The following is a 16,672-nucleotide window of genomic DNA, read 5'->3' on the forward strand; positions in this document are numbered from 1 at the left end:
CTAAATTTTATAACACGAATTTTATGTAAAAATTCTATGAAATGTTCTCCTAATTATCCAAAGCGTAATTTAGATGTATACACATACAGAATGGGTGCATAGGCATGGACTCACAGAATCTTGATCAATATACCGTTTGTTTGTTTTAACTCTTCAGTTCCTTAGTTTCCTCTTCTGTAAAATGAGGCTAATAATAGTATCTCACCTCAGTGGGTTATTGCAAGACTTTAATAAGTTAATACTGGTAAATGACTTTGTACAATCTCTGGCATCCAGTAAAATTCAGTAAACGTCTTCTATTCTTACATCATCATCATCATGTTATAAATTCAAAATAATAGACATTAAGTTGTAATCAAGTATATTTTTATAACTATCTTCAGAACAAATACAATTTTTTCACTTAAGTTATTTTACCAAAAATGTGATTTTTAGCCCATATAATGTAGACATAGACAGAGCTGAAGTGTTACCTTTCTAAAGAAAATAACTGTACCTGTAAGTTGCTTCAACCTGATAGAACATTCTGTCGCTTCAACCAACATTCTCTTCAAAGCACAATTTCTGGAGTGTTGTGCAACTATTTTGCTTTTCTCAATGATTACATAGTTTGGGTAGGTTTTATTTAGACATTATAATGTTATAAATAAAAAAGGAATTCAGAGAGAAAGGGCTTATTGCTAATTAAGGGTAGATAACAAAGACATAAATCTCTCTCTTTTAGGCTAGTTCTCCCTAAAGATAACACCAAAATATTTAATCTCATTTTGCAGTGTATTCATCACACAAGGTTAGTTAAAAATACCAGCAGGTGGCAAACAAAAATACACAATCAGCATATTATCCTAACAGTAAAATATTTAAGTATTGTATGTGTGTGTTGTAGAGTGGAGAGGGGAGGAGATGGGAGGTATTGGTTAATTCTGGTTATTAAATTGCTACTTAAATAAGGACCCAAGAAATAATCTTCCAGCATATCTTTTATAAGTCAAATTCTTATAAAAGTCTGCATATAGTTTTGATCATATATTTTCCAGAAGACTTTTAAAAACATAAATATATGATAATAAGCACTAAAAATATATACATTTTTAAGTCAGGTTAAAGTAATTGGGGCTGTTTAACCCTAACAGAAGGTTAAGCTATAACTTAATTACTGATTTCATATATAGGAAAAACAATTAATGAGGATTAACCGGTTTCCCATAATTAGTGAAATCCTGAAATATCAGGGAAAAAGAAAAATTCCCCATTCTAAAATGACAAAGTAACAAAACACTGGTTAGCTACCAAACAAGGATTTAAATTTATAAAGAATTCTGGTATCTTTTGTTTATTCATTCTTTAGGGAAGAATTTTCAAAAAATTTAACAAGAGTAGAATATTATAACTTCAAAGGCTACCCTGTTTTTTTAAAACAATGAGTCAGGCCAAATGATTTCTAAAAACTCCTCTACAATATTGTTTTCACATACAATATTGCCTTTAAGATATATTATCTCTGCATAACTTGACATACATGTACTTTAGAAAAAGTTCAAATTTTTTAAGAATACACAGAAGTTGGTCTTGCTCAAGAAAACTGCAAATTTGGTTACCAAGGCTAACATTAAACATAATATTGCCTTAAGTACATCTTTACCTCAAATTTAAATAAAATGTAAGAGCTTTCTTGGATTGGAATTTTAATAACTCATAAATTGTATAACGAGAACTTAGCTGACCAGCTTTTGTATTAGTACTTCTGTTTAATTTAGGCTTACAAATGAGTGGAGGGTACTCCCTTCTGGAAAATCATAATTGTCAGACTGTCAGATTTTGATAGCTGTGGAAATCATGAAATCCTGAATATAACTTTATTTTCTTGGTCCTTTATATTAATGTAATCAAATAAGATGCGCAGGTTATGTAAGCTACCATTAAAACTTAATTCTATGTCTTAGAGCCTTTATATATAAATGAAATTAAGGAATTAAAAAAATAAAATTACCTCCAAATCTTTAATAATATCATGTAGTTCTGAATCAGCAGTGATAAAAGATGTTAAAGGTGAATATATATTGGATTCATTTGACTTTGATGTCATTTTTCTTCTCTCTTTATTTGCTTCAGACATTTTTCTCTTGGGTATATGGGATGAAGAAGTAGGTTCTATGGCATTAATAGGCAAAAGGTCCCTAAGAGAAAAGGTATTTTCAAAACACAAATTTTCTTCTCGATGTGAGTAAACATGTAGGTTTTCCATTTGTTTTCTGATGTTAGAAATTACAGAGCCTGAAAAATCTTGCAGAAAGTCCGAGGTCGACATCTTTTCTTGATTTGCAGTATTGCTGTTACACACTCCCTCAATATCGGCTTTAAATTTAATTTCATCTTGCACTTTCCTTTCTTTTGTCATTTGTAATGCCAGTCCATTGACATCTAATTTTGACCGTCTACGATAGACTTTCCAATGTTTCTTCAGTTTCCTGTTTCTCTCCTCAGCTCCATGAGTATTGGTATTTGAGGAATCAATTCCATAAACTTTTAAGCCATACTTCAAGGACAAAAAGGAGCTTAGGTAGCCTTTTCCAGAACCCAGGTCAATTATCTAAAGAAAACCAGAATGAATTAAAAGGATTTTAGTCAGATGGTAATAGAAAGCATTTGTGATATTCTTTTTAAAAAGCAAGTAAAGGAATGTATAATTTATACAATCTGTTATGCTTTTTTTAATTTTAATTTTTGACTACTATTAAAAACCAACAACTCTCATTATTTTTATTCAACATTTTAAGAGAAGTTCTAAGCAGTATAATAATAAGTCAAGGAAAAGATGTAAAAGACATAAATATTGAAAGTAAAATTGTCTTTCTTCATAGATGACATGATTGTATCTGTAGAAAATTCTAAGGAATGCATACAAAAGTTAAAAGAACTAGTAAGTCAAGTTAGCAATGTGTCAAGATGCAAGCTCATTAGAAATGAATAATGAACCATCAGAACATATGCATCACAGTAGTAAAAAACAATTAGAAAATAATTTAAAACCAATTGAATTAAAATAGCATACAAATAGAAATCTAGGAATAAATTTAACAAAGCTTATGCAAGACCTATACACTGAAAACTATAAAACATTGCATAGGAAAAATTTAAAAGAGCTAAATAAAGATATACCATGTTCATGAAATAGTTAGACTCAATATTAAGATGGCAATTCTGCCACACTGACATATAGATTCAATGCAATCCTAATCAAAATTCAAGCAGGGTTTTTAAAAAAAATTCATAAGCAGATATTACAGTTTATATGAGAAGGCAAAGTACCTAGAATAACCAAAACGATTTTGAAAAGAAAAAATTTGAGGATTTACACTGATTCAGGAATCAATACAAAACTACAGTAATCAGGGCTTCCCTGGTGGCGCAGTGGTTGAGAGTCCGCCTGCCGATGCAGGGGACACGGGTTCATGCCCTGGTCTGGGAAAGATCCCACGTGCCGCGGAGCGGCTGGGCCTGTGAGCCATGGCCACTGAGCCTGCGCGTCTGGAGCCTGTGCTCCACAACGGAAGAGGCCACAACAGTGAGAGGCCTGCATACCACAAAAAAAAAAGAAAAAAACTACAGTAATCAAAATAGTGTAGTGCTGGTATAAAAATAGATATATAAATCCATGGAATAAACAGGGTCCAGAAATAGACCCACAGTTATATAGTCAAATGGTTTTTGACAAAACAACTGAAGTAATTCAAAGGAAAAGATAGTCTTTTCAACAAGTGGTGTGGGTGTAACTGGATGTCTGTATGGGAAAAAAAAGATTTTTGCATGTCATATGCCAAGTAGGCATATCTTTAATTCCTGCATATCTTTGTGACATTGGGAGGGAAAAAGATTTCTTATGTAGGACATAAAAAGCATAAACTACAAAGAAATAATTGAAAAACGGACTTCATTAAAATTAAAACCTTTGCTATTCAAAATACATAGTTAAAAAGGGTAAGAAATATTTGCAAAACATATATCTAAGGGTTTGTATCCAGAATATATAAAGAACTCTAACAACTCAATAATAAGACAAGCCACCAATTAAAAAATGGGCAGAACATTTGAACACACACTTCACAGAAGAAGATATACAAATGACCACTATAAAAAGATGCCCAATATCACTACTCTTTTGGGAACTGCAAACTAAAATCATAATGAGATACACACAAATGTAAAATGGTACAGTCACTTTGGAAAACATCAGCAGTTTACCATAGAGTTAAAGCATACACTTATACTATACAACCTACAAATCCCACTCTGGGCTATTTACCCAAGAGAAATGCAAACATGTCCACAAAGTCTTGTATGTGAATAAATTCATAGCGGCCAAAAAAACTGGTAACAAGTCAAATATCCATCAACCAAGGAATAGAAAAACAAATTGTGGTATATCTATACTGTAGCATACTACACCCAAAAATGAGGAATAGAGAGTCAATGCACATAAAAATATTGATGACTCTAAAAACTATGCGCTAAAGGACAGTCAAACACAAACATCTACATACTATTTGATTCCATTTATACGATGTTCTAGAAAAGTCAAAACTACAAGCAGAGCAGTAATTCCTTGAGAATGGAGGAGGAAATATCTTGCAAAAGGGTATGAGGAAACTTTTTATGGTGACAGAAATATTTTTTATTACAGTGGCTAAACAACTGCATACAATTACCAAATGCATCAAAGTGTACACCTAGAACTGGTGAATATATAAATTATACCTCAATAAAACTAAAAATGATAAAAGACATATAAAATTACCAAGATTGTTTACTGTATTGTCATGTCATTTCATAAGAAATAAATGGATTACAGAAATATTATCATAGGAAATCATTATCTAATCTCATTATATCTAATCTTTAATTCCTAAAATCAATTAAATCCTGACATAAATATGAGCCACTCAAGGAAAATTTCCTATATTTGAAATAATGCATATCATCAATGAAATCCTCAAAAACTTCAATTCAAGCAAAATTGCAATTAATAGGTAAAACTCCAATAAATGATGTCTAGCTTACAAATAATTCCCTATGCCCCCTTTTTAATGTTAATCTCTAGGCTAGGTATTATGGGAAATACAGAAGCATTATATATCTTGATCCTAAGGAACTACAATCTAACTGAAGATACCATACTCATGAATACAAGGGCTATAGAGTAGAAATTCTATTAATCAATTTCCCCATATCTGAATCTCTAGAGAAAGCAAAGCTCTCCATTCCCTTCCTTCTACAAAAACACATTCACTGATGCCAATGGCAGCTTAATGCTAGCAACCAATGGGTTGCTTGTAAGCACCAGGACATTTGTTCCCCCCAATACAGATGTTTTCTTACCAAGAGGTAATTGAGTTTGTTCCAAGATCTGCATATAACGATTCCACTTGTGAATGAGAAAAATTTTGGCTGCAAGTAACAGAATATCAAATTTCCATCACTGAGAAAACTCTCAGCTCACTTAAGAAATCTGGCAGTAGAGTAGTTGAACTAACCAGAGGCTCAACCACATACGGCCTTTGGGCCAACGTATCTGTAATTCCTCTGGTTGCAAGATGGCTGGGGAAAATCTAAGAATCATGTCTTCACAATATAATATCTGAAACCCTTTTCAGTAATAGGCAAAATTTCCTAGAAAAATCTATCAGCTCACTTATATCTTACTGACCCAAATTGATTTTTATCCCTCTCCAAATTGGCCTTTCAGTAATATATACAGTGTTAGCAAGAGAATGGCAAACTCTGCAATAAAAGGTTACATAAATCATACATATTTTTGCCTTCAAACTCTCTTATCTGAGTAGCAAAACCTCCACAATCCTGATCTCTTACCCCTTATTCACAACGGTCTTTTCCTTCCTGGATCATCTTATAGGTTTGAAGATAGAGGAGTCTCCAGTGTAATACCTGGTGGGAGGTATCTTCTTTGTTTCCTAATTCTGCTTAGAAGACTTTCTCACAGAAATATTGCTACACATAGTGATTACATTTCTTAATATTATTATTAGTATGGTACTATACTTCAGATAGGAGAGTTATATTTTGTTGACTGACCTGGAGATCTAACTACTATTATAAGCTAATGACTTTCAAATTTATAACTCCAGTATGGAATTCTACCATGAACTTCATACTCATATCCAACAGTGTACCTAAACATTTCCACTTGAATGTCTTATAAGCATCTCAAATTTAACATGTTCAAAACTAAGTTCTTGATAGTCTCTGTAAAACCTACCCCTCCCATAATCTTCTCCATCACAGTTAATAGTATCTCCATACCCAGGTGGAGAACAAGACTTCTTTCTTTCTCTCATACCCTCCACCTGAATTATGAAAAAAATCCCTAGTCTTACCAAGGGTATTTCATACCAATTGCACTCTAAGTCTAGGTTATTGCAACTGCCTCCTCAATGATCTCCCTGCTCTCACCTTCCCTCCTTGAGTCTATTTTCAAGAGAGCAAAACAAAGACTGATCATACCACGCCTCTAAGTAAAATCTCTCATCACTTCCCTAAACTTATCTCCTGCTACTAACCTCCTTTGTTACTAAGCTTTTTGCCTCAACTCTGGAAGCTCATGCTTACATATGAGCTAATTTCTGAAAAGGACCAGCTTGAATGTTTACAAAGACTATGGCGAAGAGTGCAAAGGTAATGGAAATATTGGCTTGGCCAAAAAGTTCGTTCGGGTTTTTTGTAACATGTTACAAAAACCCGAACAAGCATTTTGGCCAACCCAATATTTGCTTCATAACACTCCTCAACACGGCAGTCAGAGTGATCCAGTGGCTCCAACGGCTTCCCATCTCATTCAGGACAAAAGCCCAAATCATCACAATGGCCTCTAAGACTCTACAACTTCATGACCTGCTTCTGCCACCCCAACCTCAGCTCCTACTACTCTGTCCTTGCTCTCACCACTGGAGTTAATCTGGCTTCTTGGCTCTTTCAAGAATACAACAAGTGGGGCTTCCCTGGTGGCGCAGTGGTTAGGAATCCACCTGTCAATGAAGGGGACATGGGTTCGAGCCCTGGTCCGGGAAGATCCCACATGCCGCGGAGCAACTAAGCCCACGTGCCTAGAGCCCATGCTCCACAACAAGAGAAGCCCGCACACCACAACCAAGAGTAGCCCCCTCTCGCCGCAACTAGAGAAAGCCCACACGCAGCAACGAAGACCCAAAGCAGCCATAAAGAAAGAAAGAAAGAAAGAAAGAAAGAAAGAAAGAAAGAAAGAAAGAAAGAAAGAAAGAATACCCCAAGTATATTCCCGCTTTAGGGCCACTGAATGTGTTATTCCCTCCATCTAAAAAATTTTTTATCTGGATATTCTAATGGATAACTCTCTTACCTCTTGAAGGAGGTCTTAACTCAAATGCTATCTTTACAATGAGGTCTTACTTGCCCCTCTCTTCCTAATCAAAAGCTTTAATACCCCATCCCTGAATTAGCTACTTCCTTTTTATTTTTTTTTCTCCTTAAAGTATATCAACATATACAATAAAATATACTTATAATGATTTTATTATCCATCTCTCCTCATTAGAGTATAAATGACATAAAGGCAAAGATTTGTTTTGTTTACTACTGTATCCTCAGCATCTATAACGGCACCTGATACATGGTAGGAGCCAAAGAAATATTTAATAAATGAACGCATGCATCCAAGTGTGAATGAATGAACATATTTTAGAAATAAAAATTAAGAAGTAAGAAGCCTTGGTAATGAGGATGAGAGAGGCAAAGGTTTTTGGCATGTAGGGAGCAATGTGGTTGAGGCAAAAACCAATTGTTTTTTTTTCTTCTCTAGTTCTTTTTGGTCACTAGTAAAGTTAAGATTTTAGTATCTGGGTTTCCAACTATCCCCATGAAACCTACATTTATTAAATCTGCTTTTTAAAAGTAAAAATAGTATACACGTCATACATTTCAAACTTAACTATTTTGAGAATCAAATATTGCTATTAAGTAATTTCAAGAGAAAGACCCTGTAAGTCTTTAATACAGGTTTTTTTCACTCACTAGAAACAATCTCCATCACTATGAAAAAAGCTCCCTTAGAGAAGGTCTAACATGAAACATTATGCTATTTCAAATTTTTTTCTCTGCACTTTAGAAATAAAATAAATCCACTTTATTAATTTAGTTATTTATTGTGTAATATTTCATATAAATAAAAGAATAAATGTAGTTGAAATGTAAAGTTATAAAGCACAATAATAAATACCCCTCAAAGATTTAAGTATAAGTGATTTATTTGGGAGGTGAAGAAAACACTGACAGGGAAATAGAGAAGAGAAAAAAGAGAAAGGAAGAAAGCCCAATAAATGGTATGTTCTTAAGCAAAATACCACTTTAGGACAACCTGGGTTTAATCACACTGAGAAACTTGGAGAGCTACTGTAGAACACATAGCTCATAGTCACCCCACCTGGGAAGTCCAGGAGTTGATGTATCTGTTTATCAACGTGTATTAGTCATTAATTCAAGGATGCTCACAGGGAGGAATTAATCCCCAGAACTTGTATGCAGGCAGTGCCATGCTTCAGCAGACAGAAAAAACCCACAGGAAAAGAAATGTAGAAACTGCCAGGTAGAAAGCAGCCCGGCACACCATGAAATGGTGAGGCCCAAGAGTTTCTGAATAAGGCCTCCAGTAGCGTCTGCTATAACCATGAACCCACCAGCCATCCTAAGAACTAGAATGTTAGTATTTCCATTTCATATAACTATGTTGTCTTTCCATATCCCATCTCCCTGCTTCACCTACCAGAGGTAACAACTATTCTCAAATTACTGTTTATGATTCCCTTGCTTCTTTAATGGTTTTTTTGCATATATTTTTTGCATTAAGAATATACCATTATTTTGCTTAAGAGCTTTTTAAATATGATACCATAAAATACATAGTCTTCTGTAAATTGCTTATTTTTCCCAACCATTTTTATGTTTCTAATATTCATCCATGTGTTAGTACAGCAGCAGTTTGTTAAATTTTACTGTGTACTTGCCCTTTTTACTCCGGTTGAGTATTACTGTCATGGTGAGCCCGTTACCGATCCTGATAGGTACTGCTTAGATATGATACACTGGAGAAAAGGTTGAAAACGATTACCTCGGCTCTTGCCTTTTAGTTCCTACTCTAGAGATCTATGTTGCCATAAGTGGTTCTGCATGCCTGGCCCAAGCTGTGATCGTTTTCTAATCAATTTCAAACTCTCCACAAGTCTGAAAGAATACACGGAAAAGATTCTAACACCTAATAAAAACTGAAGAAGGGAAAAAATCCTCCATTACCCCCATAGATGTTCTTGTAGGGATAAGAAAAATAACTTACTATTTTTATAGGCCAATGGAGGCAATCACTGATTTTATTTTAACATCTATTTTCAGACATTACTACCCTTCATAAAGGCTATTTTTTACAACAGGAATGCATTATAATTCTGACACTATGAAAGAATCCAAGTTTCTTTATGTTACAATAATGACGCAGGTGCCCCAGACCACAGCATGGTAACCCAGGTCCTTGAGAACACCTAGTGGTAAACAATTTTGCAGAATGCCATCTTCATAATGCTGCCTCAAAGTGGAGTTACAACATAAGAAAAAGAGAATTACATAGCTTCTATCTACTCTGGAAAGAGTGAAATTTGTGGCAGAACATTAACAGTCATATCTTATTTTTAGTATAAATTTGTTTTTATTGCAGTATATTGGGAAATGAGAGCATTTTTAAAGGATCAGATGTGATGTGACATCTCACATCAGCTATTACTTAATGACATTTTAAAGGCTAGACGGTGATAGTAGAAAAGGAAATTTGAATGATACCCCCCAAAATGGCAATAATTTAAACACATGAATATATAGGGAAATACTCTTACCTGCTTTATTCCACAGTAATCAGCAACACTGCTGATGAGCTCTGACATTGCCTGAACTTCATGAGATTTTTTCAAATTCATAAACTCATCTAGCTTCACATTTTCATCTGAACAAAAATAAAACAAAATTAAAGTACTGCTACTAAAGAAACAAAACTTAATAAGAATCATCAGTTGATGCTCATGTTTTCTATAATTAAATATGAAAATAATAGAGATCCTATTGCGGTGTCTATAAGATGGATCTCTATTAGTTTAGCTGCTATGAATCAAATTTGAATTAATAAAATGAAAAGACTCATATAACATTCTTAAAAATGTTCCTTGAAATATAAAACAATTAACTACAAAAGAAAAGACTGATAACTAGACTATGTGTAGGAAAAAAATATGGAGATCTATACCTAAGTTTTCTGTTTAATATGGTACATAAGAAAACCTACTCATTTAGAACAAATCAGTGTATCGGGGCTCATGATATAAGGTCTAACAATAAATTAAGAAAATGTTGGAAATATATACATATATGAACAATATATTGCTTCTAAATGCCTAAAAAACATACATACACACACACAAACACACCTACCAGTTCTCTGTTTTTGATTTCCACGAAGGGCTACAAGCAACTGTTCAAAAGGAGTACATATTCCCAAGTTTTGTACAGAATAATATTTAGCAGCCAGAGCGAAGGCTTCCACACTCACCAGCTTCTGGGAAGTTTCACAAAATATTTTCGGAAAATCAGTAATATCTAAAAAATCAAGATAAAAAGAATTGTTAGCAAGAAAATAAATAATCACTAGCTAATTTGTTGGAGATTTAAAAAACAAAAAACAAAAATCACTGATCTTATAACAAACTATAATATTTTCATTTTGGTGGGAATTTTGGCAATATCACTAATGCTTCCATTATATTTGTTATTTAAACTATTAGCTATTTGTAGCAGCCAGTTTTCTCTTTAATACACTATACCATTATACACACTTAGATTCCAAATTAAAATTTGGCCTTTTTGTTGTGTTTTTAAAAGTTGAAAAAAAAGAAAGAAAGACAGAAAGAAATTTAAAACCGTGCTAAACTGTAATGCACTCATTAAATTTATGAATGGTCCTGGCTGACGTACAACTGTGAATTTAAAGGAGGTCAGTCCATCAAATGTCGTTACTCCCTGTGCACACTGCATGTAGAACAACAGCAATATTCTCAATGGTATAAATGTTATTGCAAAACAGTTCCTGCATCATATGGACCATGTAGAATTGTGTGGGCGTGTGTGTATATGTGTTCAACGCACTGTCAATACAACTTCTAAAACTAATCTGGTTATGATTAGGTGAAAACAGTTCACTTTCTTCCCATAGTCAGTTTCAAACCAGACATTGTCTAAGCTTCATACAGAAACTACTGATAGTTGCTGAATGCTCACTTTAGAAGAGTAAACTGCCACACTGTTTGCAACATCCAGTGTCCCTCTCTGCGTGAGGATCATTCACCCTGTTGAACTCAGATGTGGTTACATCTCGCCAAGGTGAACTATGCCATTTTCAGGCAGAAGTTTTAAAAATATCAAAAGAGTCACTACATTTTCTTTGCCCAGAACTGCAATTGTCAAGATAGAACCTGCCTCAGCCTGAGTCCCCAAGTGACGACAACAAAGGCATCACTGCTGTCAAACTACAATGAACATGTGGCATACATGAATAGTAACTTTCATTGTTTTTAGTCACTGAGTTTTTAGGCTTATTACTGTAGCATAATCTTAACTACTCTAATGGATACACATCAGTACAGATTTGCTTTTTATTTGTTCAGTTTCATTTTCCTATAGCCATTTTTAATGCATATTAATTTATTTATGAAGGTTTAAAAAAAGGCATTCTGATATGTATTAGTAGTTCAAAGAACTCCAAAGTTACCTATGAAATTATAAAAACCTACTTAAATACAAAAAACAATGATGCTCCCTGGCAAAAATTAAAAGAAAATTGAAGAAGGCTTGCAGAATGCTAAATAACTAAAAACTACATGTTTAAGACAGTACCTTTTGAAAGCTAATATCTATTAAGTTGATGGTAGTAATGTTTACCAAATTAATTAACTAGAAAATCAGCAGAGATGTATAACTTCCATTTCTGAATCTATTAAATAGAAATTTAAACTACAAGATTACTATAGTGCGTTTATTTAAGATACATTTTGTGTATTATATAAAGTTCTTTCGACATTTTACAAACTGAATTTACTAATGCAGCCAAAAAGTAATAAAATCCACATCAAAATATTTAGGCATGATACAGAGGGGAAAACTCAGTCAACTGTTAAGTGAGCCTCTCAGGTTTAAGGGCAGTCTCAACATCCCCAAGTTCCAGGGCGGCAATTTCTTAGCATGTGATAGAATAAGAGTAGTAAATTTCAAAGTGCAGAGGGGCTATTATAGTAGTCAGTTATTGGACAGTGCTGCCAACAGAAAGAAATGTGATGTTTCTGTTGGAAAAGTAAAGCTTCAAATCAATTTAACTATCCTACTAAAAATATTTGAAAAAATTCCAATCCAAGCCAAATTAATGTTGTTAATTTGCTTTTAATTATAGGCCTCCTAGTAATTTCAGAAATTTGGAGATCTAAACTGCAAAGATATTAAATTTTTAACAATGTTTCCTTTTATAAAAACGATAGTGTTCTGATTCAGTCCATTGGTTTATGTCACTTAAGGCTACACCAGTTTATTCAGATAGTCTAGAACTCTGTGAAAAAAATCTTTTTGAATTATGAAAATATAGCTTTTGTAACTTTGTTTTCAAATGATCCAGCCTACAACCTCCATTACTTGCGATTTTTAGAGATTCAGAGAGATGAGAGGTGTCAATGATCTTGTCTTTACTTCTATCTCTGAAACAGTATGTGAGGAAAGTTCCGTGGTGACGGTAATAGTATCTGTAGTACTCATAGTGCATTCCCAGAGACTTGCACACTGAGTTTGGGTTTGGCAACTAGCAAAATAAAAACCACAGTGTTACCCAACTTATTACTTAAATTCTTAATTAGTTAAATTTTTTACCCAGGGAAAGCTTCATTTTTAAATTTGATACCCATTGCACCTGCATATTCTGTGGTTTGATTGTTTTGCCAATATCTCCCTCTACTGGAAGTACTTGTTCTGCTTTATTACATGCTCTGTCTTTATTTATTCTTATTTTTTGTACACCCACAGAAGTTTCTTACAAGATAGGTTATTTGGGCATGAGGGAGCAAAGGCACCAGAGAGGCAAGGGAGAAGTTAATTCTATTAAATATGATATCAGTATATCCCTATCCTTTTTTTTTTTTTTTACAGCAGAGATCAATATACAAGGAAAGGTAGAAAGGTTATACATGGATTATGAAAATTTCAAGATAGAGAAATGAATAATAATGTTTCAAAGCTAAAAATAAAATAGAAACAATCAATGAATATATAATATTGACATTTAAAATAAAAAAATTTCAAAACTAAATGTCTGGTATTTTACTTGAATATTATCTAGCACTTTAAGGAAGACAGAGTACTGTTAGGATTCACAATTATCTCACCACTATTATTGCTAACATTTATTGCACATATACTATGGGCCAGGCACTGTGCCAAACAGTTGACATTTAATGGAACGAACTTATAAGCTAGTTACATCGTGCTCATATCCCCACTTACAGAGGAAGAAACCAAAACTTAGAGAGGCTGCAATTTAGCCAGGTTCGCACAAACACTAAGTAGCAAGGCATGTGAACCAAGGCTGTGGGCAGACCTTGTTCTTAATTCCCACATTCGATCAACATGCCACTGCAGTGAGTAACAAATGAAATCAGGAAAGACAGCAGTTAAAAAAGTGCTAGGCAGACTGACTGTCAGAATCAGGTCTAACAAGAATTCCCTCTGGCAGAGATCAATACATGGTAATATCTTTAAGACAGTTTCAAACTCATTTATCTTCTTAATTCTTTCACTTCCCTCACTCCCCTCAACACCCCCCTCTTTACCAGAAGTGATTTTAAGATTTCATGAAGTAAAAAGAGTAATTTCTACATTTAAAACAACTGATAAGTCTCTGAAAAGAAAATTAAAAGTTTTTATGATAAGATGTTGTTGTAGTTATCTATTTCTAGAAACAAAGTATCCCTACTGCTTCATGCCCAGTTGTAAGGCAATAATACCTTGCATATACCAGGTATTCAGTAAGTAGGGAATCAATGAAGGGATGAACGAAAGCAATTCCTCAATACATTTACTACTGTAGCGTCACCAGATTCACTGAGAGAAACAAATTCGAAGATTCTGGGGTAGTAGTTTTCACTGAGGCCACTACAGGGACTTCAACAGTACTTCTGAGCCTGTTAGAAGAACATAAAACCTCATCTCAGCCCTAATGTTTACAATCACAAGGTGAGACAAAAGTGATTTAAAACATTTAGAATGTGATATAAAATACAATTATGTGCTAAATTCTGACGTTTAACTGTGTTACAGGGGTTAGGGCAAAGGTCACTACTGTTATTATCACACACCCTAAAAATGTCCTATGGTCTAGAATTTCAAGAAGAAATCAACAGTGCCCTCTTAATAACAATCTTCACAAGGACATAGAAATGTTACGGACTCACTTTTACATGTCCTACAGATGTCTCCAATTCAAAAAGCCCAAAACTGAACTGTAAGTTCTCAAGCTCACCAAACCTTTCCCTTTTCCTATTTACTATCCTGTTTAATAGTGTCATCAGTCACTCAGTGCCGAAGTTAAAAGTCTACATTATCTTAAATGCTCCTTGTACCCTCAATGCACATATCCAGTCACCCATTAAACCTAATGTAAAAATGTCTTTCATTTGGGACCCCCCCCTCCCCCCCATCACCACCGCGGTTCAAACTCTATTAGTACCACCAGTGTTACCGCAGTAGTGATTTTTTTCCTTATCAATAGAACTCCCATAGCAGAATGCTCAGTAAGTGCTGGCTGAGCTGAATTGAACATGTTTTCTAAAATGAAAATCTACTTATATTCAATGCAAGTTTAATTATACATTTTAAGGCTTTGGCTTCTACCAACAGTTGACTTTAGGCTTCAATCTTTTATACTTGTTTAGTAGACTTCAGTCAAAAGTTAAAGCTGTCTTGCTGAACTATGAAAATTATATATAGGATATATTAAATTTTATGAATGTTTAAGTATATCCATAACCCTATAATCTATTTAAGGAAGAAACAGAATATATACTGTTGCTTTTTAAAATAAGTCAATTTATGACTCCATTATGTACTAGGAAACTTTTTGCATAAGCTCCAACATAATTTATGGCTGCATATGAATGTTATCTCAACATGTAAACCATGCTCTTAGAAAGAATGATATAATTAACAAAAATTGATATGCATATCCTTATCGTGCCAATATTAACATTACACTGAACGTTCCATTACACGGAACCATTTCAAAAGCATTTTCACATTAACTAAGTTTTTATAGAAATCAAATTAAATATAAAAACAGGAAAATCTAACCACAGTACTACTACTCTAACAAACCCTTTTCATAGTTTAATTTGAAGGAAAATAAAAATATCATACAAAGAAACAGAAGTTTAGAAAATTGATTTGGTATATAAAAAATAAACTTGTTAAAAAATAAACAATTCTGGGATGCCTACGATGTGCAAGGTAATAACTGAACCTGATAAAGCTAATTTGTTAACAACTCATGATTCATCTACGGGATACAGTGTCTTATCACTTACAAGGCATGTGGGCCACGAATGTTCAGTGTGGATTCCAGAGGGCTCAGCAATTCCCAGTTAGAATTCTTTTGAGATGCCACATGGGATGCGCTTACTCAGGTCTTTGTACTTGTTTTTTCCTCTGTCTGATACCATCTTCTCTCAGATAGTTTCATGGTTCTGTCTCTCACTTCCTTTAGGTCTTTAATCAAATGTCACCATTTCAGTGAAAACTTCTCTGACAACCCTATTTAAAACTGCAACCTCACTCAACTCTCATTCCTCACTGATCCTGTATCAATGTTTTATAGCACTTATCACCATCTGACATAGTAAGTAACATGCAAGAGGACATATTTTTGTTTACTGCTGTATCCTGAGAACCTAGAATGATGCTTGTCATAGCACATACTCAATGAATGAATGGGTAAATGAATGAGCAAGAACTAGGTCTGAATTCTGGTTCTCAGACTGCCTCTCCCTCTGTGGCCATGAGCAATCTATTTATCTGCTCTAAGACTTGATATCTTCATCTATTAAATGGGGGCAAATATCTCCTTTACAGTATTTTAAGGAGTACACATATATATGCACATAGGCATATATTTAAATATGTACATATACATATATACATGTAAGTATTTAATTACACACACACCCGCACACACACACACACCATCCTAAAACAGTGCCTAGAATATAGTAGGCAACTCCCAAAGCACAAAGTCCGAATTAAGTAACTGAGTGTCCTAACACAGCACTTGGGACTTTGTTGGAAGAATGTGGGGCAGAAAATACTCAAATATTTAGGCCCAGAATACCATATAGGCTACTAGAGAAGAACTTGAAACAATGATCAATACAAACATTCAGTTTCTAAACACGGGGCCTGCTGGGAGAAAGGAAGTTTGGGCTCTGGAAGTTGGATGCAAGCCCTCCATTGTTAGAATGAAAGCATGACTAGGGACAGGTAAGCTGCAACTTGAGACACAACGTGC

The 16,672-nt window shown here is 34.1% G+C and overlaps 1 protein-coding gene across 2 annotated transcripts in view; it reads right to left on the reverse strand.

The window, feature by feature from the left end:
• Positions 1 to 16,672, reverse strand: part of METTL25 (methyltransferase like 25) — a 126,063-nt gene that overhangs the window by 96,513 nt on the left and 12,878 nt on the right. For both annotated transcript variants that reach the window (XR_009543338.1, XM_060165092.1), the window contains exons 2-4: positions 10,516 to 10,680; positions 9,927 to 10,033; positions 1,991 to 2,590 (exon numbers count right to left, since the gene is read on the reverse strand). Coding sequence is in view for 1 of the 2 variants with exons in the window: in XM_060165092.1 (XP_060021075.1) it covers positions 1,991 to 2,590; positions 9,927 to 10,033; positions 10,516 to 10,680 (872 nt within the window). In the remaining variant the exon portion in view is untranslated. The remainder of the gene's footprint in view (positions 1 to 1,990; positions 2,591 to 9,926; positions 10,034 to 10,515; positions 10,681 to 16,672) is intronic.

The sequence above is a fragment of the Lagenorhynchus albirostris genome, chromosome 11, assembly GCF_949774975.1.
Source record: "Lagenorhynchus albirostris chromosome 11, mLagAlb1.1, whole genome shotgun sequence".
In the NCBI taxonomy this organism is placed as follows: Eukaryota; Metazoa; Chordata; class Mammalia; order Artiodactyla; family Delphinidae; genus Lagenorhynchus; species Lagenorhynchus albirostris.